We start from the raw sequence: 25,868 nt of genomic DNA, 5'->3' as shown, positions 1-25,868 counted from the left end.
GATAAATGATGACGAGCACCTTTTCGTGTGTCTGTTGACCATACTTTTGTCTTTGGAGAAATGTCTGTTTATGTCTTCTGCCCATTTTTAAAAAAAAATTTTTTTTAATGTTTATTTATTTTTGACAGAGAGGAGAGAGAGAGAGAGAGTGAGAGAGAGAGAGAGAGACAGAGACAGAGCATGAGTGGGGAAGGGGCAGAGAGAAGGAGACCCAGAATTCGAAGTAGGCTCCAGGCTCTGAGCTGTCAGCACAGAGCCTGACACGGGGCCTGAACTCACAGAGTGCGAGATCATGACCTGAGTCGAAGTTGGACGCTCAACCTACTGAGCCACCCAGGCGCCCCTGCCCATTTTTTAATTGGATTATTTATCTTGGGGGTATTGAGTTTTGTAAATTCTTTGTATATTTTGAATATGTCATTTACAAATATCTTCTCCCATTCTGTATGTAGGTTGCCTTTTAGTCTTGATTGTTTTCTTCACTATGTGGAAGTTTTTATTTTGATGTAGGCCCAATAGGTTTATTTTTGCTTTTGTTTCCCTTGCCTCAGGAGACATATTAGAAAAAAGCTTTTATAGCTGATGTCAAAGAGGTTATTGCCTGTGTTCTCTTCTAGGATTCTTATGGTTTCAGTTCTCATATTTAGGTCTTTAACCCATTTTGAATTTATTTTTGTGTTTGGTGAAGAAAGTGATCCAGTTTCTTTTGCATGTTACTGTCCAAGTTTCCCAGCACCATTTGTTGAAGAGACTGTCCTTTTCCCATTGGATATTCTTTCCTGCCTTGTCAAAGATTAATTGACCATATAGTTGTGGGTTTATTACTGGGTTTTCTATTCTCTTCTGTTGACCTATATGTCTATTTTTGTGCCAGTACCATAATGTCTTGATGACTACAGCATTATAATACAACTTGAAGTCTGGAATTGTGATGCCTCCAGCTTTGCCTTTCTTTCTCAAGATTACTTTGACTATTTGGGGTCTTTTGTGTTTCCATACAAATTTTAGAATTGTTTGTTCTAGTTGTGTGAAAGATGCTATTGGCATTTTGTTGTTTTTTTTTTTTTTATGTTTATTTTTGAGAGAAACAGAGCACTAGCAGGTGAGGGGGGAGAGAGAGAGAGAGAGGGAGAGAGAGAGAAAGAAAAAGAATCCAAAGCAGGCTCCAGGCTCTGAACTGTCAGCACGGAGCCTGACGCGGGGCTCGAACTCACAAACTCTGAGATCGTGACCTGAGCCGAAGTCGGACACTCAACCGACTGAGCCACCCAGGTGCCCCGCCTTCAGTTTCTTTCTTCAGTGTTTTTACAGTTTTCAGAGTACCAGTGTTTCACCTCTTTCGTTAGGTGTATTCCTCGGTATCTTGTTATTTTGGGTGCAGCTGTAACTGAGAGTTTTTTCTTAATTTCTCTTTCTGCTGCTTCATTGTTCGTATATAGAAATGCAACAGATTTCTGTATGTTGATTATGTATCCTGCCACTTTACTGAGTCATTTGCCGGTTTTCACAGTTTTTTGGTAGAATCTTTCAGATTTTCCATACAGAGTATCATTCATCTGCAAAGAGTGAGAGTTTTACTTCTTCCTCACCAGTTTGGATGCCTTGTATTTCTTTTTGTTGTCTGATTGCTGTGCCTAGGACTTGCAGCACTATGTTGAATGAAAGTGGGTAGAGTGGACACATCCCTGTCTTGTTCCTGACCTTAGAGGAAAAGCTCTCAGTTTTTTCCTATTAAGGATAATGTTAGCTGTAGGTTTTTCATAAATGGACTTTATTATGTTTCCTCTAAACCTACTTTGTTGAGGTTTTTTTGTCATGAATGGATGTTGTACTTTCGTCAAATGCTTTTCCAATGTCTCTTGAAATGATCATATGTAAAACTTTGAATTAATAAATGAGAATCCAAAAGAAAGCAGCAGTTGTTTGATAAGATTAGCTAAGTGATCCTTCAGGAAAAATAATTTCTGGTATGTTGTCAGATTTTTACCTGATTGATGAACCAGTAGTGTTTTGGTTTAAAAGAAATTAATCAGAGTATAATACACTGAGCAGAGTGGCCAAAAGTAAATATAACATATAAAACTTGTGGGTGACTATCCTTATGTCTGCACAGCAGTAGTATCATTTCATAAATGCTAATATTGAAGAGAAGGTCTTATCTTGTGAGCATTTTTTCCTATTCTTTAGAAGCCTTTAGATAAAAAATAAATAAATAAATAAAAGCAAGTAGTAAAATATATCTAAGAAACAGCTCTGTAACCAGCCACAACCTGGGTTCAAATCTTATCTGATATTTCCTAGGTATATAATTTAATTTATCCAGGTTCTCTGTATCTTCATTTACTGCTCTGTGAAATAAAAGTAATTTTATTTTTAATTTTACAGGAACTAAAGCTAGATAAGAATTTAACACAATGAATGTATTGCTGGATAAAAACATTTAATTCTGTTGCATTCAAAGTGGGGCTGATAGATATTTTTTTCATAACGTGTTTAAGAAGTGATTGCTGGGGATGTCTCAGTCAGTTAAGTGTCTGACTTCGCTTCAGGTCATGATCCAGCAGTTTGAGTTTGAATCCTGCATTGGGCTCTGTACTGACAGTGTGAAGCTTGCTTGGGATTCTCTCTCTCTCTCTCTCTCTCTCTCTCTCTCTCTCTCTCTGAAAATAAACTTAAAAAAAAAGTGATTGCTTATTCCACAGATTTAGGTATAGAATTTAGATATAGAATGTACTTTTTCAAGATGAAGAGAGAAATTTGGGAATGAAAAAGAACTTTATATAGACATCAATGTATAGAACTTGTTAACTCAGAAAATACTAGGTGAGTCTTAAGAAATTGCCCATAAATAACCTTTTTAACATACAAAGTGACCATTCTCTGTAGTTCAACCCTAATAGTCAGAAAACAGAAAGTCTAAATAGGTTAAATATATAGTTGGGTAATAGATTAATAATAGGTTTTTAAAGGAACTTTAAAAATGGATCATGTGTTTGTGTGTGTGTGAGAGAGAGAGAGATTGAACATAAAGTAGGTGTTGAAACTAGGGTCGTTCCCATATCTTTTGAGCTCCCCTCCACTTGATGAAAGAGATGCCTTTTATGGATGCTGAATTTATTGTAGTACAATGTCTTAAGAGGGTAAAAATCTCTAGATTGTCAAGTAAAGGGACAGTTTAAGTTACAGGTTTGATGAAGCTCCCTTTAATGCTTAATTAAATCACCAGAAACCTGCCCAGGGATTATGTTTTCTTGGCTTATACATAGTTTTTATTAAGAGTAATGTATGATTTTCATGCCCTAGGATATTTTGGCTTACTTAGGATGCTTTCAGTTCAAATGTGGGATTCATTACTTTATTTTTGATAAAAGAAACAATTTACTAAGTAACTACAATAACTTTAAAAACAAATTAACTTGCACTTGCCTTTGAAAACCTTCGTGGCTGGTGTGAGGGAGACAGGAGGGTTTGTGTAGATGACTTTCACTATCAAGTAACAGAATCACTACTATCTATTGGCTCAATGGAATATTTTTCTTTTCATGCAACTATAACAAGAAACCTATCCAATGACACTTGCTTTTGCCTCCTTTTCAGGATTTTGTAGAAATGTGACATCGCATGGTTATTAGACAGGTTTTTTGCTCACACTGCTTTATATAGCCTTATTCAGGTGGTGGTTTTCTACAAAATTTTGCACTGTTTCCCACATTTTACACATCTCTACTCTCATTTGAAGTGAGAGTTTCCTCCGCCTTTTTCTCCTCCTCTCCTGCAGACGAGGTGCAGATGCAGACTTCTTATAAAATCTTGTAGTTTCGGCCATTCGCATACTTCGTTCGTACTTCTCAATCATTTCATTCTTAACTTCCACTGTAATCATCTCCTTCTTACTGCCTTTCTTTTCAACCTTTTTCTGCATGGGGGCTATTATATATGTTCTCACGGATGTTGACTACAATACAGTATTAATAAACTCTTGTCATATACTGTACTTAATGTAACTGGCAATAAGCAGCAGAGAGAAGGGTCTATATCTGCAGGCAGTCTGACCTAGAATGAAGCAAAGAATTCCTTAGCTTACTCTTGGGTGGAAAAGCAAAGGACTGTCCATTGGTACTTGGAAGTGACAAAAAATATACTAGTGCCAGTTGTGGGCACCTTGCAATGTTCTGAAAAATCACTGATTTCTGCCAAGCAGCGTGGCCTGAGACCAAGCATCCGAGCATGGGAGATGATCTCCCCACAATCCCACACTGAGAGAGTGAGAAGAGCCATTGGCTCAGTTGTGACCACATGACATTTGGCATCACGCCCTACTCATTTACCAAATTAAAATGTATTAGAAATGTTTGCTTATCTTGTGGAACACTCGCAGAACAAGTTAGTCACAACTCAATGTTGTGCTGTATGTCCAAATACATATAAAGCAAAAATTGACAAAATTACAAGGCAGAATTTCTTAAAGACATAATCATTGTGGTAGATTTTCTTGTCAGTAATAAACACACCAATTAATAGGGGAAAGAAAAGTTAAATAACTTAATTTGCAAGTGTTTTCTAAAAAACATGTATAAAACCCCTTGAAAAATGGCTCTGTGATAGTATAAAGCTATAATTTCCAAAGTGCACTGAGGCAACATGGGGCTCCAGAGGGACATTTGGGAAATTGTGAGATTTTAAGGGAAACATCGCAACATTTAACATCTTTTAGATATCACAGAACTATTAGGGATTGATTGAGGTAGATTATGATTTAAACATTAGATCTCACTGCATTTGTTTAATCACATATTTTAAGAGTGAAATAAAATTTTTTCCTTTCAATTTATATGCCTCCCTATCCCCCCCCACACACACACACACAATCTCCAACCCCACAACCCCTCAATCCCCTGCCAATAACTATTAAGTTGTTTGCACCTAACTATTTGAAAAGGACATTTAAGTGCACCCGGGTGGCACAGTCCGTTACGTGTTACGTGCTGAACTCTTAGTTTCAGCTCAGGTCATGATCTCAAGGTTGTGAGTTTAAGCCCTATGTTGGGCTCTGCACAGACAGCTACAGAGCCTGCTTGGGATTCTCTGTCTCCCTTTCTCTCATCCCCTCCCCTGCTGTCTCTCTATCTCAAAAATAATAAATAAACATTAAAAAAAAATTTAGGTATTTCCTTTGGCCTACCCTGTGGACTGAGAAACTTCAAGAACATCTGGTATAAGGCAAATATCAGTTAATTTCAGAGTGTTGTGCAGACTACATTCTCTGATCACCATACAGTTAAATTAGAAATCTGGGAATAAGATAGTTACAAAAACCTCACAGTGTGAAAAGAAAGAAATGAAGGAAGGGTGGGAGGGAGGGAGGAAGGAAGAAAGGAAGGAAGGAAGGAAGGACTTCTAACCTTGACCATCACAGAAATCCTAGTGGCTATTATGATTACCTAGAAATGAGCGATAGGAAAAATAATTACATCAGAACCTGTTGAATACAGTTAAAAAGATACTTCTCAAGAGAAATTTATAGTAAGTGGAGATATAGAACAAATAATAATAGGAATTTAAAAGGCATGTTAATGTATATGTGGCATAGGTTTTAAAATATTAGTACATCACTTAGTTTTTGCTGTGTAATAAACCAATCCAAAACCAAGTAGCTTAAAACAATAGCCATCTTATTCAACTAATAATTTTGTGGGTTGGCAGAGTGGTTCTTCTAGTCTGGGCCAGTTCAGCGGATATTTGCTGGGTTCCCTCATTCATTGATGATGGGTTAGCTGGTGATTAGATGATCTAAAGATGGTCTCACACAACTTTCTGGCTATTGGCTGAGACCTTGGTCGCCTTCTACATAGCCTCATCCTGTAGCAGGCTAGCACAGTGTTCACATGGTGGTTTTAGAGTTGTAAGGGCAGCAAGAGAGGACATCCTCAGATGTGTAAGCAGTTTTCAAGTACATTTGAGTAATGTCTCATTGCCAAAGCAAGTCACACAGCCATACCTGGAATCAGTGCGGGGGCAGGATCAGACTATCCAGAGGCACTGGAAGGGGGAATTACAGCCATTTTGCCGACAGTGTGCCACAATTTGGTAATGAGTAATTTTTTGCCAATAGATTTGAAAACTTAGCTGAAATGACCAACTTCCTACTAGAAAAAAAAATTACCCAGCTAACTCAAGAAGAAATGAAAACCTGAATAGTTCTAAAAATAAAGAAATTATTTCAGTAGCTAAAAATGTTTAACCTCTTCTAACCTCCTGAAAAAGAAAAGGTAATCTTGCAGACAGAACTCCAGCAAACATTCAAAGAACAGGTAATTTCTTATTAAATGATTTTAGAGAGGGTAATGAGGGAACACTGCCCAACTTGTTCTGTGAAGCTAGCAAACCCATGACATTGAGAATGTGACCAAGACAGCATAAGAAAAGGTGCTTATAAGCCAGTTTCACTTATGAACATAGGTTTAAAAATCCGAAATAAAATATTAGTAAATTAAATCCAGTAAAGAATAACTCTTTAAACTTTCAAGAGGGGCTCCTGAGTGGCTCAGTCACTAAGTATCTGACTTCAGCTCAGGTCTTGATCTCACCATCCATGAGATCGAGCCCCACGCCTAGCTCTGTGCTGACATCTCAGAACCTGGAACCTGCTTCAGATTCTGTGTGTGTGTGTCTCTCTCTGCCCCTCCTCTGCCTGCACTCTGTCTCTCTCCTCTCTCAAAAATAAACATTAAAAACATTTTTTTAATTAAAAAAAATTTCAAGAATAGTTTATCCCAGGTCTTGCAAACTTGTAAATTTTACATTGCAAGGTTCTAAGTTTAACATTAGAAAGTCAATTAATTTACCCCATTACAGATGAAAGGGGAAAATTGTATGTCAATATCAATAGATGCAAAAGAAGCACAGTTTAATAAAATGAAGCACCTATTTGTGGCTGAAAAGGTAAAAGAAAAAAAATCTTAGCAAATTAGGTATAGAAATGAGCTTCCTTACCCCTCCCCCCCAAAAAAGACTGCAAACATCATATGTCATGATAAAATGCTATTCCTGCTTTAGGCATTGTTGTTTATAAGAGGCTTTAGCTATATTTAGGCTTTGTATTGCTTTTATGCCTGAAATACCTGTTGGAGTTGGAGAAATGGAGAGAGTACGATTCCTGAAAGGCCTTTGGAGGCTTCATTATTCAGACTGGAAAATAATTAGAAGAAAACAATAAAAATAGAATGGGATGAACTTAGGGAAACTTTTAAATAAATTCCAAGAGATGTTAAAATTGCCATGTAAAAGATTTTAAAATTAACCATGTTACAAATCACGAAGTACAATGCATAGATGCTTTTAAGTTTTGAAACCATGTCAAACTTAAATTGTGAAATTCAAATTTGCAGTAGTACAAAAAACACTGTGCACTCTTCACTCAGCACCCAGCTTCCTTGTTTGTTAGCTTTTTTCTATATTTGCCTTATTCTCTCTCTCTCTCTCTCATTTACACACACATACACACACTTTTTCTTAAACCAGTTAAGTTGCAGGCATAATGCCCCATTACCCTTAATATGTCAGTTCATATTTCATAAAAACATATACTTTCCTATGTAACCACATTGCATTTGTCAAATGAACACAGATAAATATTTACTGATTCATAGATCTAATTCATATTTTGCTAATTCCTAATAATGTGCTTATGAATCTAAGATCCAGTCCAGGATTAGACGTTGCACTTGTCACGTTTCCTCAATCTCATCCAGTCTGGTAGTTCTTCAGTTTTTATCTTTCATGACACGTTTTTTAAGAGTACAGACTAGTTTTTGTAGAATGGCAGGTTTAGGTTTGTCTCATTTTCCTCCAGTGGTGGTGGTGGTTGTGGTGGGGATTTTGGTCAGGAATACCATACAAGTGGTGTTTTCTCAGTGCATCAGACCAGAAGGCACACAATGTGGATTTGTTCTTTACTCATGCTAACTCTTGCCACTTGGTTAAGATGCTGTCTGCCAAGTTTTTCCACTATAAATTAATAAGTATTTTGTAGAGAGCCACTTGAGACTATAAAATATCAGTGCATGGATTTTAATATTTGTGAAATACATTAATTTAAAAATGATGTAGAATTGATTGAGTAGTTGCTAAAGAAGTATGCTGTGATATAAATAGAAGTTGGTAGGTAATCTAATATTAGCATATGTATAAGCCTCAGTTTGTTTAAGATGCTTGCTTTTACATTGGACAAAAGTAGATGTACAGATAATCCAGAAAACTTCAGATATACATATATTTCCAGTTTTACCTTTCTATTTGATCTGAATTTTAACATCAATATTAATACCTCTTTAGTAACTTTCTGTTATAATCAAACACTTCTGTAAATATTGTATTGAAGACTAGGTGGTACAGCCTTTGAAATTAGAAATTGAAAAGGATTTTAGAAGTCATTCAGACTTTAATTTATTTAGACTTAATTGTATAAACAAACTAAAAACTTAAAAGAAGATTGATTTATCCAGAGTGATATGTGAAATGGCGTATGTTGCTGCCATTACAAACAATTGAAATCCCATAAAATGTAGAAATATATTTGCTAGAAGAGAATTTTTGTTTGTAAAAGCCAGATAGCAAGAATTTAAATATGAGATGTTGGCAAGTAGGCGGCATTTATGCTAATGAATTCCCTTTCCCCACATTCCCAACAAGCATACAGACCTTAACATTTGAGCATTAAACTCTTTCCCATCTAGGCAACTTCTTGCTTTAGTAAGTAGATGAAAGCTAGCATGCTAGTTGAAATGTATTTGCTAGACTGTTACAGTAATACTGCATTCCCAAATGTGAATATGTGAATCTTTACTAAAGATGGGGAGGCATGATATTGGTCAAAACTATCATGTTTAATAAGTGTGTGTGTGTGTGTGTGTGTGTGTGTGTGTGTGTGTGTGTGAGAAAGCTGTACTGTTACCAGTTAATTTCGTTACCAAGTCCAGAATGTGGCCCGTCAGTGGTTTGTAGTATACACATTTAATTCATGTTATCCTTATCCAGAACAAAAGAGATGAACACTTACTGAAAAAAAGAAATGTTCCTCAAGAAGAAAGCTTAGAAGATTCAGATGTTGATGCTGATTTTAAAGCAGTAAGTTACTTTGGTGTTCTAAAGTGTTTTTACAATAATTTTATAATCAGAGAACTTCATTTTGAATCTAAGATCAATTTTATGATGATAATTAATGTATATTAACTCATAACTTTAGTAAATAGATTATTTAATAAATGTGATTTTGCTAATAAACTCTTCCCTGAACTGTCTTTTTTTTTCTTTTAAGCAAAATGTAACACTAGAAGCTATATTGCAGGTATGTTATTAATTTAATATTTGCATTTTGAAGTATTTGGAAATTGACATTTTTTAAATTTCTAAAATTTACATTTGATGTTACAGAATGCCACAAGTGATAACCCAGTGGTCCAGTTAAGTGCTGTCCAGGCTGCAAGGTAAATACTAATTTGTCTAGAGGAAGTATTATTATAGGTGTCTTAGTAATACATTGCTAGAAGTAATACATTGCTGTGTCTGTTCATAGTTTGAAAATTATAGCAATTAATTTCTTATATTTCTTTTTCTAGAAAGCTATTATCCAGTGACAGAAACCCACCAATTGATGACCTAATAAAATCTGGGATTTTACCAATTCTAGTCAAATGTCTAGAAAGGGATGATAAGTAAGTATGGATTTGAGTCCCTGTTCACTTTTTTCACTTACCAGAAAATTTAGGATTATTATTTAACAAATGGCTTCATTTAGGTTTTGCATTTATTACATTTTTCATTTGTTATATATTTTTATGTAATTTTCTAATTCTGTGATCATATTCACTAGACCTAGAGTGCTTCTTTTTTTACTATTTGAAGTGTGTGTATATTTTCTAGGAAAATATTAGCTTCTGTTTATTGCCTCTTCTAACTTACCTCAAATATTTTATTTATAGTCTTTATTTATTTTGTTTTTGTTTTTAGTAATATTTTAAAACAACCCAAATAGTGTTTGAGTCACTCTTTGCTTATGAGTCTATATATAGATTAACCTCATGACTGAGTCAACATGAATGGTTTCCAGAACCGAGTGGCTCTTACCCTGGGAATATTCCAGCTAATCCACTGATCTTCTGTGAAGTCTTTAACAGAACTCCAACCATGATTAATTGTCTAATGTCATGCTTTTTATTTGCAGTAGATTAAAAATCAGGTTATACTTTTCCAGAATAGAAAGGAAAAAACACTACTTTGTACCTTTTAAGGTACAGCCCCATTTCTGTTAGTGTTCAGAGATATCTTGGTGTGTTGTATCTTACACCTCTTCAGTTTGAATTAAGTGCGAAGAATGTGAGTTTTAACTTCACAAAGTATTTTAAAACAAATGCTAGTTTTGCATTTGAGAGTATTTAGACTAAAATTTGGTGTATTTTGCTAAATGTTGTCTTAAGGAATTTTCAGTTGACTAGATAATGTAGCCACTAAGGATTTTTATTTAAAAATACTTCTTTGTCCTTTCATTATATGCTGCAACCGTTCCTCCAAAAATGCTTAACACTCACTTTATACATACATACATATTTTCTGTAACAAGATTTATTTAAGTAAAAGTAAGTTTTATATCAGCTATTTAAAAAACAATCTGTTCTACCTCTACTTTTAGGGACACCCTTTTTCCCTTTGATCTTCTCTTTCTTCATCTTTTTTTTTTTTTTTTTAACTTTATATTCCAGCCTTTGGCATAGCCTCATTGTGTGGATGTGTCTGTGAATAGCATATATACAAAAAATTATGCTAAAATATATACAGACCTCTGTAACTACTACCTGAAGCAAAAGCAGAAAATTGTCAGTAGTTTGGATCTGATTTTATGGATTTGTCATAGGAAATAGTGTTATCATATAAAAGCCCATAGACTTGGAGCCAAATAGGCATTGATTTAAATCCGGGGTTTGCTACTGACCCAAACTCAAGTGGCTTTTTGAGCCTCAGATACCTCATCTACAAAAATCAGGTGATTGTGAGGAATGGAAATGATATACACAAAACACTACACAATATCAAACTTACAATAAATGTTCATTTATTGTTTACTTATTGGACTCATTCTTTTTCTATGTCTTCTCTTCCTTTTTTTTAAATGAGATCTTAGAACATTCCCTGCTTTGTAATTTTATTTTTTTATATCTCACTGTTTTCTCATTTAAGGCCCTCATTTCTAGTATTTTGTCAAGCTACCAGGGCTGGCTTAATATAATAACCCCTTCTTCTTCTGGCCTAGAATGACATAAATTCATCATCTTTGATCTTATTGTCCATTTGCTTCTTCTCTGCCTCCAATATCCTCTTTATCCCCTGCCTTTTGCCAAAATTCATCATAGTTCTTATCTGCTCCTCCATTTTCTTATCTGTCTTTGTGACCTCACTGCTTGTTCTATCTCTGACATTTATTCTCCTTAAAACCTTTTTCCTTCTTGGATTTTTCTAACCTTTGGTACTACAACCTTACTCTCTTTCTTCGATACTTATAGAGCTTTCTTCTAAGTCCCTGACCTTTGGCTCTCCTCAGTTTTTGCTCACCTCCTCCCACCTTGGTATTCTATTTAAAGGAATTTATATTCTTACAGCCATCTATCCTAACTTGATGTACATAATTTACTTTCAACAGGTCTGTCCACCAGCCTTTAACTTTTTTATCCTAATTCTATATACCATGCACGTACCACATTATTTTCTATACTCTGTAGGAGCCCTCTATACTTAGTATGTCTGTAGAATAAATTCCAAGTGTTGAAGCTTGGGATTTGAGTTCTACTCCTCTCTGTCCACTGACACACACTTGGATAACCTACCCTTCCAGTTTCATCCCCTGTTACATGTTTTTACATATTTTCTTAGCTTCCACTCTCTGGATCTGCTCCTTGTCCTCCATACACATTGTGGTCATTCCACCCATGATACTTTTATTTGTATTTCCAGCTGACAGTGCCTTTCTTTCTTTATGTGTCTTTGGAAAGCTAGGTTTTTACTTTCTTTGTGAGGTGTTCTGTCACAATTCTAAATTGTAATGATCTCATCTTTTCAGTAAAATTATGCAGCCTTGTAATAATATCTCCAGTGTGTAAAGCAGATCATGTAGTAGAGTCAGATGGGGACCCAGCTTTAAGACAGAAGCTGTGGCAGTGATTCAAGTGAAGTGGGTGAGGGCCTCAACTAGTACAGTGGTCTTAAGAGAGGTACTATAAATATAAGAAATACTTAGAGGGTAAAATTGACATGACTTTTATATTAGATGTTTATGGGAGAGGAAGGAGTCAAGGACAATAATGACTGGCCAAATGTTGCAGCTATCAGTCACTGGACTTAAAGAAGTAAGTTTACAATTTGACAATAAACTTCATATATTGGAAAAAAAAAAAAAAAAAAGAAGTAGGTTTATATTGACTGACTTTGGGAGCCAGTGATAGTCAGGTGGAGATATCCAAGGTGGATATAACAAGGTGAAATTAAGGGACAGGGTAAAGGATAACTGTATAGATCTGCGGGTCATAAATTTAAGTGATAGCTATATGTCTAAAGATTTTTTTATTGTGTTTTACAGTCCTTCATTACAGTTTGAAGCTGCTTGGGCATTAACTAATATAGCATCAGGAACTTCTGCACAGACTCAAGCTGTTGTACAGTCTAGTAAGTAAATTAACACCCTTACTTGCTGGGATTTAAAAAAAAAAATAAAGGCAAGGTGGGGCACCTGGGTGGCTCAGTTGGTTAAGTGTCAGACTTCTACTCAGGCCATGATCTCACGGTTCGTGAGTTCGAGCCCCATGTTGGGCTCTGTGCTGACAGCTCAGAGCCTGGAGCCTGCTTCGGATTCTGTGTCTCCCTCTCTGCCCCTCCCCTGCTCATGCTCTATTTCTCTCTGTCTCTCTGTCTCTCTCTCTCTCTCTCTCCAAAAATAAACTTTTAAAAAAAAATTTTAAAGGCAAAGATGTGGAGTTTATTGTAAAGACTGAATTTTACCTTCCAGTATGTTTAAACTAGTGAATTTTAGGAGTTAATTTTGATGGTTGATATCTTTCCCATAGCTATCATTAATCTATCATTAAATAATTTTAATTGTGTTTACTAAAAAGTGAATAGTTTTATCTTTTTGGGTAGAGACTATCTGCTAACGACAGGTTTTAAAATTTCTATTTCTAGTACCTCCAGTGTATTGAGTAGCTTGTGCCTTTTAACTTGGAACATCTATATTTTTTAAATTTTGCCCACCTCAGGATGGGCTATTATTAGTGTGTTGACCCAAACAGACAAAACAGCACTTTGAAAAAAACTAGATGTCACCAAGTACTCAATACGTGTAACACTTAACTGGCTTTAGGTGGCACTGAAAATGATTTTAAGTAGTATACGATATAGCAATAAGTTACATTGTGTCAATTAGTGAGAATACTACTCTCTTTCAGGTATTTTGGTAATACCAAAGGAGAAAGTTCCCATTAGATGTTAGTTGTACCAAAAAGGTAGCAGATTTTAGACTAGGGCTTTCGGTAGAGACTAGTAGGTACCTACTAGTTACCAATCTACCTATTAATTGGTACCTACAATTTAGTAACAGTATTTTGTTTGCGTTTTTAATCTTTTGGTTACTTTCTATTTGTGATACTGGTGATACTGGTCTTCTGTTTGCAGAAGTGATAAATAAAATCAGTTAAATTACAAATGTGAGTCAGTTGAAACCCTCACACACTGCTGGTGGGAATGTAGAATGGTGTAGCCTCTTTGGAAAATAGTTTATCAAAAGGTTAATCATAGAGTTATCATATGACCTAGCAGTTCTACTACTAGGTGGAACCAAGAGATATGAAAACATGTCCACACAAAGACTTGTACACAGATGTTGTACATTTACTCACAATGGCCCAAACGTGGAAATAATCTCAATATCCATTAACTGATATAAGTAGATAAACAAAATGTGTTATATAATAGAATACTATTCAGCAATAAAAAAAGAATGAACTACTCACTATCAACAATCGCCAGATTATGGAAAGAGCCCAAATGTCCATCGACTGACGAATGGATAAAAAAGATGTGGTGTGTGTGTGTGTGTGTGTGTGTGTGTATGTAATGGATTATTCATCGATGAAAAAGAATGAAATTTTACCATTTGCAACAACGTGGATGGAACTAGAATGAAGCTAGCATAATTGCTAAGCTAAATAAGTCAGAGAAAGACAAATACCATATGATTTCACTCATGTGGAATTTAAGAAATAAAACAGGTGAACATAGGGGAAGGGAAGGAAAAGTAAGATAAAAACAGAGAGGGAGACAAACGATAAGAGACTCTTAAATACAGAGAACAAACTGAGGGTTGGGGGAGAGAAGAGGGGGTGAGGGGGATGGGCTAAATGAATGATGGACATTAATAAGGAGGGCACTTGTTGGAATGAGCGCTGGGTGTTATATGTAAGTGGTGAATCACTAAATTCTATTCTTGAAAAGATTATTACACTATGTGTTAACTAACTTGGATTTAAATAAATAATTTTTTTAAAAAAGGATGAACTACTGGTATGTGCTATATAAGGATGAACCTCAAAAACATTATGCTAATTGAAAAAAGCCAAACACAAAAAAAACCCACTTATTATACAATTTCATTTGTATAAAATACCCAGGGTATGAAAATCTATAGAGATAGAAAGCAAATGGCTGCCTAAAGCTGAATGGGCAGTAGGACTGCTATGTGGGTGTGGCATTCTTTAGGGGGTAATGGAAATGTAAAATTAAATTGTGATGGTAACTATACAACTCTGTGTAAATGCTAAAAAACGTTGAATTGTGTACTTAAGCAGGTAAGTTATATCTTAATAAAGCTGTTAAAAGTGTGAGTTGGTTTTAATTTAAGTGTTGGTAGTGCAGAGAGATACAGCAAAAAATACTGTAAGTAGTACACAATTGTCTGAAATTTAAGAAAAAATGATCCAGCTTATTTTAGCTTCCCACCTGGAATGGGTATGATACCATTGTTTCAGAACTTAAGTTAACATGTAAATTATGTAAGCATAAGGATTATAATGATAAATCTCTTTTATTATTCAAGGTAAGCCAGATACGGGAATAATCAGTTCTTTAATTAATCCCATATCAGCGATTGGGATCATATTGACTAAAGTATTATATTCTAAGTTTATGTGTTTAGGGTTTTTTTTTTTAATGCATTACAGGAAAAGTTTCATGTTTTTTTTTTTTAGTTAATGATGTAACAACTTTTAAATATTGTCAATAGGTGTGTTATTGAATATTATTAAGGGAAAATAATAAATTTTTTTAGGGTAAGGGTATATGCCACATTTATTCATTCATTAAATTATAGTTGGGTAACTATAGTGTGCCAGGCTCTCTCTCCCTCTCCCTCTCCCTCTCCCTCTCCCTCTCCCTCTCCCTCTCCCTCTCCCTCTCCCTCTCCCTCTCCCTCTCCCTCTCCCTCTCCCCCTCCCTCTCTCCCTCTCCCTCCCTCCCTCTCTCCCTCTCCCTCCCTCCCTCTCTCCCTCTCCCTCCCTCCCTCTCTCCCTCTCTCTCTCTCTCTCTCTCTCTCTCTCTCTCTCTCTCTATATATATATATATATATATATATATATATATATATATATGTTTATTTATTTATTTATTTTGAGAGAGAGAAAGAGAGCGCGGGACAGAGGCAAATAGAGACAGAGAGAATCCCAAGCAGGCTCTGCTGTGCCAGTGCAGAGCCCAATGCGAGGATTGAACTCAGCAAACCATGAGATCATGACCTGAGCCAAAATCGAGTTGGTTGCCTAATGAGCAGAGTCACACCGGCACCCCCAAGCTCTGTATATTTTGTCAATGTATTTAGTCTGAAATCTATAAACTCTTTGACATTTTATAATACCAGTATTTATTTTTCTTTATTGTAGATGCCGTACCTCTTTTTTTGAGACTTCTCCATTCACCACATCAGAATGTTTGTGAACAAGCAGTATGGGCTTTGGGAAACATTATAGGTAAGTTGGATTTAGGTTTAAAAAGACTCCAATTAAGAATCTTAATTAACTTTTTTCCTACATTGGCATAGCCATTACATCCTATGTTTCCTCTAATTTTAACGTGGGTTGACTATCTTCTTGCCTTATAAGTACAAACTTAAGATGGTACCTCTTGAAACAGATATGCAATTTGCTGTCAGGATTTTTAGGTTAAATTTGTGTTCTCCAAATCAAAATCTGGAGAAACAGCAACACTTGATGCCCTTGACTAATGGTGAGGAAACATAGAACATCAGTGTCCCAACATGAGCCATTGCATACATTTCAGACTTTCTCATCCTGAATGTAATTTTTTTTTAAATACAATTTTCATTTCTGTAGGTGATGGTCCTCAATGTAGAGATTATGTCATATCACTGGGAGTTGTCAAACCTCTTCTGTCCTTCATCAATCCCTCCATTCCCATCACCTTCCTTCGGAACGTCACATGGGTCATTGTCAATCTCTGCAGGAATAAGGATCCCCCACCGCCTATGGAGACAGTTCAGGAGGTAAATGAAGAATTGCAAAGCCCAGATGGCATATTTTCCCTATGTTATGCTTTAGAGTTTCATGCACAGGGAATGAAATAATGCATATACTGATTTCATTGCAGGTATGAGATTTTTTAAGTAACATATCATATTTAATTTTTGACTCCTGTGAAATGGAAGTTGAGTATCTTATGGCACCTGAAAGAATATTAGTCCACCCTAATTCTTATTTTTTAATGACCGTTTTCACGAAAAGGAAACAAACTTTCAAAAAGAAACATACAAAAGGAGAAAATCAAATCTCAGAAATTTTGTTACTACATTGCATTGTCGGTTTACTGCTAAAAAAATTAAAGGATCGCTGCAGATAAAACCTGGTGTACTTAAATTCATATGTTCTTGAATGAATTTACATTAAATCCAATTGAAATTTCCCTAGATTTCTGGTAAAATTAGTGTTCTTAAATGTGTGACATGCTTTGTATTAAATTTATTAATTAAAACAAAGTAGAAAATTTTTAATTTACATTTAATCTATAAATCTGAATATTTTAAGTTTTTAAAAATTCTATGCAGCCTTTAATCACTTAACTGTGTCAAAAAATGTTAACTCTGAATCTTTATAATTGATATCTTTCACCAGCTTCTACTGCGTTTTGCTGTTATGGAAAGGGTACTTAGTGTGATTCTACCTCTTCCCTCCCAGATTTAAAAAAAAAAAAAAAAAAAAAAGGATCTGTAAGGCCCGAATTCAACAAACTGTATACTTTGTACTGGTTGTTATTTTCTTGACTAAATCTGGAGCCAGAAACTTTAATTTGACTCAAGTAGCTTATTAAACATAGGCAGGTAAGTGAGACGACAGTTTTCAGAATAGCTTTCTTTAGGCGTGCCTGGCTGGCTGAGTTGGTGGAGCATGCAACTCTTCATCTTGGGGTTGTAAGTTTGAGCCCCACATTGGGTATAGAGATTACTTAAAAATAAAATCCTTAAAAAGTAGATTTTTTTTTTTAGAGAGCTATACTGCATAGTTTCATCTCCATTCTTTCCACTTGACATTATATGTCATAAAGAAAGTTACTGAAAACAACTGTTTTTTCTTTTAAGGTACATTAATCTCTGCCAGGTTTATTTGGAAGTTTTAATCGGATATCTGAAGTATGTTTTAGGTTTTTCAGATTGAATTTATCAGATTTTCATTTTCCTAATAGAGATTCAAGCAAATTTAACGTTGTCTTTTCTTGTTCTGCAAATAGTATTTACTGTTTTTTGTATCAGTTATTCATTTTTACAAAGACATATTCATCAACTCTGTGTTGTTTATTGTTTATCTTCTTTCCTCAGATTTTGCCAGCATTATGTGTCCTCATATACCATACGGATATAAATGTAAGTAAAGCAGAAGCTTAGATTTGGGATTTTGTTCTTGATGGAACTGGAAAGGTTATTTATTTTTTTAGACTTTTGTAAGTGTCAGCATATATTTTATTAACTTGTGAAGCTTCCACAATGTATAACTATTTTTCAGAAACAGGGTTAAGGTTATATTAAATTTATATCTTAAATCATCCAGACAGCAATAATGCTAACTTTGGAGAAGATTCGCATGTGTAATGTATCTGTATTATCAGTGTATTTTAAAGTATCAGTATTTATAAAGAGGTAAAATCTTTAGAAAGCACCTTCATGGGGTGCCTAGGTGGCTTAGTCAGTTGAGCGTCTGACTTCGGCTCAGGTCATGGTCTTGCAGTTTGTGAGTTTGAACCCTGCAGCAGGCTCTGTGCTGACAGCTCAGAGCCTGGAGCCTGCTTCAAATTCTGTGTGTCCCTCTCTCTCTGCCCCTCTCCCACTTGTGCTCTCTCTCAAAAATAAATAAACATTTAAAAAAATTTAGAAAGCACCTCCATATTTCTTTAAATCTCATTTGGTTCTTTTTGTTTTGTTTTTGTTAATGTTTGTTTGTCTATTTATTTATTTAGAGAGCGTGAGCCAGGGAGGGGCAGAGAGAGGAAGAGAGAGAATCCCAAGCAGGCTCCTCACTGTTAGCACAGAGCTTGACATGGGGCTCGATCCCACAGACCATGAGATTATGCCCTGAGCTGAAATCAAGAGTCAAACCTTTAACCCACTGAGCTACCCAGGCGCCCTTCATTTAATCTTATGATAGAATAGATATTGTCACCATTTTACTGAGTAAAAAACTGGGCCTCAGGGAAAGATTAAGTGACTTATCCAAAGTTGCAGGGCTAATAAGGATCAAAGTTGATATACACAACTGAGATCTTCTGATGGCAGATCTTGTGTGGTTTCTGTGAAACCACACTGTCTCCCAGGAGACAGTTGGAGGTACAGTGTTGAAGACCCAAACCTTTGGAGGTATAGTATTGAAGAATATCAAGTATAATTTTAAATGCAAAGGTATTTTTAGATGATTTGGTCATTACTGAGATTTACTTAAGAATTTCCTGTATATATTCTGGCAGGTTTTTTTATTAGATAATCTGAAAACTCTCCTTAATGTAGTAATGCAAAATGTTACTCTTCCATGGGGTAATATAATGAATAAATTTCAATGAATCTGGTATTGATTCTAGTGTTCATCTAGCATCGATTTGACATCTCTTGTTTCAGCTAAGATCTCTTTCTGATTTGTTACATGTTTGTGTTTTTATAATTCTGTGTTTGTTTACATACATACATAATATGAATGTGTGTATGCCAGAATTATGTGTGTAATTTGTCATTGGGGTGAAGAAGATACATCTATGCTAATGTTGCACCACATTTCTCTAGTTCATTTTAGAACTTTAAGCTCTTAGGATGGAATACTTTTGCAACTAAAGTAACTGTCCATTTGTGACATAGTCCAAAATATCATAAAAATTAAGTGAAACTTCTCTCTCTTACAAATGCGGTAAGAGGCAGATATCTAAGTAATCTGTCTAATGATATACAGATGGAAAATGAGTAGTATTTTGTCAAGTTGAAAAGTCATTTCAGGTATATGAGGAGAAAAATATTAAAGACTCAAGAGAATACTTAGGACGTTTGGAGAAAACAGGTAATTAATAACCCAGCACATTTGCTGGGGAGTTAAGTTGCAGGGTTTTGAATCCTGTGTTAAGGACTTTTGACTTTATCTTGTAATCAGTGCAGAGTCCTTGAAGATTTTTTTTTTAACGTTTTGGTTTTTTTGAGAGAGAGTGAGACAGAGTGTGAGCAGGGGAGGGCCAGAGAGAGGGAGACACAGAATCAGAAGCAGGCTCCAGGCTCTGAGCTGTCAGCACAGAGCCCAATGTGAGGCTTGAACCACAAACCATGAGAACATGACCTGAGCCAAAGTTGGACGCCCACCCGACTGAACCACCCAGGCGTGCCTTAAATTTTTTTTTTTTTTTTTTTTTGAGTCCTTGAAGATTTTTAAACAGAAATGATGTGCTTATATCTGTTATGGTCAAATAACTTAGAAAAGTTATGCAGGGTTTGGACTGGGGAAGGTATGAATGTTAAGTAGGCCTATTTTGCTATCATAGTAAGTCTAAAGAAGTTGATGAAGGCCTGAACTAGAGACAGTAATGGCTAAGAGAGGGGAAATTTGAGCGTTAAGAGATAAAATAAGTAGGACTTCGAGAGGAAAGGATCAAAGTGAAGGAAAAGTAAAAATTACTTTGTTTTCTAATTTAGCAATCCTCATGGATAATAATGCCATAACCATCAGAAGGAGTAAAAAGCAAAAGGATGAGACTGGTAGAGGAAGGCAATGAGTTTATTGTAGGGCAGACACATTGATTCTGGTTTACTTGAACCATGTTGTTCATCCATAGCAGTAGTCCAAGTAGGAAAACGCAATACAGATTTGAGATCTGTCTGTATTTAAGGGATTCATGAAAATATGGAAAAGGGGCTAAAAATTGAATTCTAAGAAACTCTCTACATTTAAGCAATGGCAGCAAGAGAAAAAGAGCCAGGAAAGGAGTTGTTAAAACTAGAGAGATCGAAGAATAAGCTATAAAGCAAAGATTGGGGGGAAATGTGGCAGAAATCTAGCAGTTTCTGGATCACACAGCATCTTGTATACCACCTTAAGAGCCATATATCCTTTTTATGTAGCTGATGGCAGACCAAAGAATAATGGTCTAATTTGTGTTCTGGATTGATGATTCATACCATTAAGTGGAGTGTAGAGTTAAGGGGAAAGTAAGGTTGGAAAGACAAATCAATGGTGATTTTGTAGTATGGATGACAGAAAATTAGCACCAGTGTTAGAGCTCAGACATTAGGAAGACAAGAGAAGACTTGAAAATTTTTTCGATGATAACTTGCTGGGTTTGATGTGGGTGGTAAGAAAAGAGGAAGTCAGGGATAATATCCAGCTTTCTAATTTGGGTTTTAGGGTATAGGGCACAACAGAAAACAAGAATAGTAGCAGGCAGAGGAATGAAACAGCCAGAATGACCTAATTTATTAGTGAGAATGCTGGAGAAGCTGGGTTGGGGTGTGGACATTAGAAGAAAAGCTAAATATTGACCCTTAGGACTACAGAAGAAATCTGGACTGATTCAGGTTAGTCTGTGTTTATTGCTTTCTGGCTATTATGCTTCTTAAAGTTAATTTGCAGTTGCAGTGATTCTGTAGCATTTGGTTTTCCTGCCCTTTTTGAAGTTGTCCATGGCTTGACATGCCTAGACAGTTTTTAGTGTTACCTAACATTTGATATAAATCTAGCTTATTTTACTGCTAGTACAAATAAAATTAATCAGTTGTAGCAGATGGGTTATGTGTAGAGACTTGATTGTTAGTGACACTTGATGATAAGTGTGTCAGGGATCCCGGAGACCACCCTCAGGCTCAGTGAATCTCCGGAAAGAATCACTGAAAAGCTGTTATGCTTATAGTTTATTACCACAAAAGGATACAGATCCATTTAGGAAAAACTCAGTTTTTTCCTTCCTACATAGGGAACGACCTAGTTCTTCCTGGCTGTGTGTTTATCTTCTGTGTGTCTCCTTTATTACTCACACAGAACACTTTACTTCTTGACACTTCTGGTCAGCAGATGTGTGGGAGTTTTCCCCACAACAACAGGCAAGTCTCTGACACCAAATGGGTTTCCTGCAATTTAATTTGATTGTGACATGGTCTATCTGGAGAGAGTGTCAGGTCCCAGGTTAAGTGCTCAGTTCTTCCAGATGACCCCAACACACGCACCCTTCAGATGCCAGTTGCAAGCCCAGGTTATCACCTGTGCTTATGACGGCTGGCTATAGATTGGAAGTTCCGACAAGTCCCCTTCCTTGGGTTCAATTAGATAAATTTGTCAAAGTGGCTCACAGAAGCCAGGGTAACACTTTAATTGCCAGTTTATTAAAGGAGATGATAAAGGATACAGATGAACAGCCAGATAAAGAGATACATAGGGCAAGGTCTAGGAGGGCCCTGAGGGCAGGAGTTCTGTCCTCGTGGAGGTAGGGTCCCCCACCCTTCTGGTGGGGACATGTTTACCTACCTGGAAGCTCACTGAACTCTGTCCTATTGGAATTTTTATGGAGGTTTCCTCATATAGGCATGATCAATTATTAACTCTATTTCCAGCCCTTCTCCCCTCTCCGGAGGATGAGGCATGGAGTTGAAAACTCCAAAACTTCTGATTAGGGCTTGGTCTTTCTGGCAACCAGCACCCACCCAGAGTCGCCTCAGTAGAACAAAAGATGTTTCTAGTGCTCTTACCACTTAGGAGCTTATAAGAGTTTAGGAGCTCTATGTTAGGGACAGGGTCAAAGGCAAATACTAGAACAAGAGAAGCTCCTAGTACTCTTACCACTTTAAAAACTACCGGGTTTTAGGACTTCTGTGCCAGGAATCACAGACAGACACCTATATATAAATACGCTACTCATATCATATATGTGTGTGTGTGTGTGTGTTCATATCATATATATATGCGTGTGTGTGTGTGTATATGTATATGTATATATATACACATATATGTGTATATAAATATATATTTCCTATTATTTCACAAGATTAAAATCAACAAAGGCAAAAGGCACAGAGGGCAGAGTTTAGGAGAAACCAGATGCAAGCTTCCAGTTATTCTCTCCCAGTAGAGTTATAAGGACAGTGCTTTATTTTCCCAGCAGTCATGTGTGACACATATGAACACATGAAATACTGCTAACCAGGAACCTCCTGAACTTTGGTGTGCAGGTATTTATTGGGAGTCAGTCCCAAAGGCATGGACATCCCGCATGATGGCCCTTACCTCAGGCTTCACCCTCTTCCGGAGGTCAAACTGATACAAGTGTGTCCCACAACCTCAAGCAAACTAAAAGATTTACTCACATAAAATCACATTGTTACATAGCTATTTATTTGCCCAAGATCTGAGGTACACAACATCATTAGGCAGTATAATCCAAGAACTCAGAGGTTATCTCAAAGTTGCTGATCAAGGGCCAGTCCTTTCTTTGGAATGTATAGAATATGAGTACCTCGGGCCTCCTAAGTTACCCTTTATTGCATATAAGGATTAAATGTAAGTATATTCTTGTAACTCGACTCAGCTCTAGTTGTCTCTGAAGCATGTGTCAAGTTGACATTTAATAGATATTCCACAGACGTCTAATCTTCTAGGAAATGCTATACATGTTAATAGCATTTTTAGTAACAGTACCTAGCAGGACATGATTTGTTAGCACATTTATTGGAGTGGAGACCATTGAAGGTCTTTGAGCTGAACATATTCTTGTTGGAAGACTTTGTGTTGCAAGGGATTGCCCTTTGACTCATATACTAGTTTTCAAGAAGATTGTTTCTTCAAAACATTAACCATGTAGAGTTGTCAGTCTTTTGCATGGGTGCATTTGTGCTTTCTGTTGTGTGTCTAGAGATGAGCTTTCCTGGAAGTCTTTAAGTACCTGAAATATTGGCTGAAGTAAAAAACTTTTAAAGCTTTGTAGCAGAGAAAAACAGAAATGAATAGTGGAAAATAATTAAAGTAGACCAGGGTTGCTGAAGACTTTGTTGGAGCATCATTAATCAGATTATTAGCTAGAAGGAAAAGAGTACACTCATTGACTATTAATAGCTGTAAGATCCAGGTAGCCTGGCATAGAAATCAAGAAAAGGGGAAACCCAAGAAAAAAGAATAAAAGAATAGCAGAAGGAGAAGGTATAAAAGAGCAGAAGCAGTTCAAATGGGAAGAGTTAACAAAAGGTAAAATTATAAACATCAGAGACATAGAGCAGCTGTTAGCCTGATAATGGAGATGAGAAAAGCAAAAATTTTTTTTTTAACATTTATTGCAAATTTTGATGAAAACAGAAGAAGCTAGAGTGGCCTGATAATCGTGTGCTATGAGTTTAAAAGTTTTTAGAGCTTTTTTCAAATGAAATTTTCAGTGAAGACCCAGTATATTACTAAACAAAATTAAAGAGAGACTAGAGCCTGCAGTTTCAGGAGGCCTAAGACTTAGCTGAGCCCACCAGTTTTTAAGATACTGTCATGGAGATCCACTGAAAATTATTCACTGACCTCAGCTTCGAAGCCTTAAATATTTCATTTTTCTAAACCTCTGTATAGTAGAAAAAGGTGGTTTTCTGCTAGTAGTGGGTGCCACATGAGGTGGGGGGGGGGGGAAGGTTACATTTTATTTAGCAGCCTCCTAAAACACAGGCCAACTCAACTAGTACTGTTTTGTGAACATGGTTTATTCAGACACACTATTATGGATAGGTATTTAGGCTGTTTCCTGAATTTTCAAATATAAATAATGTAGCAGTAAATATTCTTGTGTATTTTCATATTATTGGAATACCCTTGAGTAAATCCCTAGAAGTGGGATTGCTAGGCCAAAGAATGAATGCATTGTAATTTTCTTATATACTGCCCAAACTCCTTGTCTTAGAGACTGTGCCATTTATATTTCCATAAACACATAGTGCAACAATGATTTCAGGAGTAGATATCTTAGTGCCCCTTACCCATTTAGCCCATCCCCCCTCCCACAACCCCTCCAGTAACCATCAGTTTGTTCTCCATATTTAAGAAAAATATGTTTTGTCCCCCTCTCTGTTTTTATATTATTTTTGTTTCCCTTCCCTTACATTCATCTGTTTTGTCTCTTAAAGTCCTCATGAGTGAAGTCATATGATTTTTGTCTTTCTCTAATTTCACTTAGCGTAATACCCTCCAGTTCCATCCACGTAGTTGCAGGTGGCAAGATTTCATTCTTTTTGATTGCCGAGTAATACTCCATTGTGTGTGTGTATGTGTGTGTGTGTGTGTGTGTGTGTGTATATATACACACACACACACACACACACACAACATCTTCTTTATCCATTCATCCCTCGATGGACATTTGGGCTCTTTCCATACTTTGGCTATTTTTTTTTTTAATAGATGAAATTTATTGTCGAATTGGTTTCCATACAACACCCAGTGCTCATCCCAAAAGATGCCCTCTTCAATACCCGTCACTCACCCTCATCTACCTCCCACCCCCCATCAACCCTCAGTTTGTTCTCAGTTTTTAAGAGTCTCTTATGCTTTGGCTGTCTCCTGCTCTAACCCTTTTTTTCCCTTCCCCTCCCCCATGGGTTTCTGTTAAGTTTCTCAGGATCCACATAAGAGTGAAACCATATGGTATCTGTCTTTCTCTGTATGGCTTATTTCACTTAGCATCACACTCTCCAGTTCCATCCACGTTGCTACAAAGGGCCAGATTTCATTCTTTCTCATTGCCATGTAGTACTCCATTGTGTATATAAACCACAATTTCTTTATCCATTCATCAGTTGATGGACATTTAGGCTCTTTCCATACTTTGGCTATTGTTGATAGTGCTGCTATAAACATGGGGGTGCATGTGTCCCTTCGAAACATCACACCTGTATCCCTTGGATAAATGCCTAGTAGAGCAATTGCTGGGTCGTAGGGTAGTTCTATTTTTAGTTTTTTGAGGAACCTCCATACTGTTTTCCAGAGTGGCTGCACCAGCTTGCATTCCCATGTATGTCAGTTTTAATTTGCATTTCTTTTCTTAAAAAAAATTTTTAATGCTTATTTTTGAGAGACAGACAGAATGGGTGCAGGGGAGGTGCAGAGAGAGAGGGAGACAGGGAATCTGAAGCAGACTCCAGGTTTTGAGCAGGCTCCAGGTTTTGAGCTATCAGCACAGAGCTTAATGTGGGGCCCAAACTCACAAAATGTGAGATCGTGACCTGAGCTGAAGTTGGATGCTTAACCAGCTGAGCCACCCAGGTGCCCCTAATTTGCACTTGTTTCTTTCTT

The 25,868-nt window shown here is 36.3% G+C and overlaps 1 protein-coding gene across 1 annotated transcript in view; it reads left to right on the top strand.

Annotated features, from left to right (window-relative positions):
• The window catches only part of KPNA3 (karyopherin subunit alpha 3), a 105,843-nt gene that overhangs the window by 62,944 nt on the left and 17,031 nt on the right, over positions 1-25,868 (top strand). Inside the window, exons 3-10 of the mRNA XM_060637919.3 lie at positions 9,037-9,126; positions 9,317-9,346; positions 9,433-9,485; positions 9,618-9,713; positions 12,626-12,711; positions 15,972-16,058; positions 16,422-16,591; positions 17,918-17,962. Of these exons, the coding sequence (XP_060493902.1) occupies positions 9,037-9,126; positions 9,317-9,346; positions 9,433-9,485; positions 9,618-9,713; positions 12,626-12,711; positions 15,972-16,058; positions 16,422-16,591; positions 17,918-17,962 (657 nt within the window). The remainder of the gene's footprint in view (positions 1-9,036; positions 9,127-9,316; positions 9,347-9,432; positions 9,486-9,617; positions 9,714-12,625; positions 12,712-15,971; positions 16,059-16,421; positions 16,592-17,917; positions 17,963-25,868) is intronic.

The sequence above is a fragment of the Panthera onca genome, chromosome A1 (assembly GCF_046562875.1).
Source record: "Panthera onca isolate mPanOnc1 chromosome A1, mPanOnc1 haplotype 2, whole genome shotgun sequence".
Lineage (NCBI taxonomy): Eukaryota > Metazoa > Chordata > Mammalia > Carnivora > Felidae > Panthera > Panthera onca.
The sequence above is the reverse complement of the archived record's forward strand: the minus strand, read 5'-3'. Positions and strand labels throughout refer to the sequence as shown.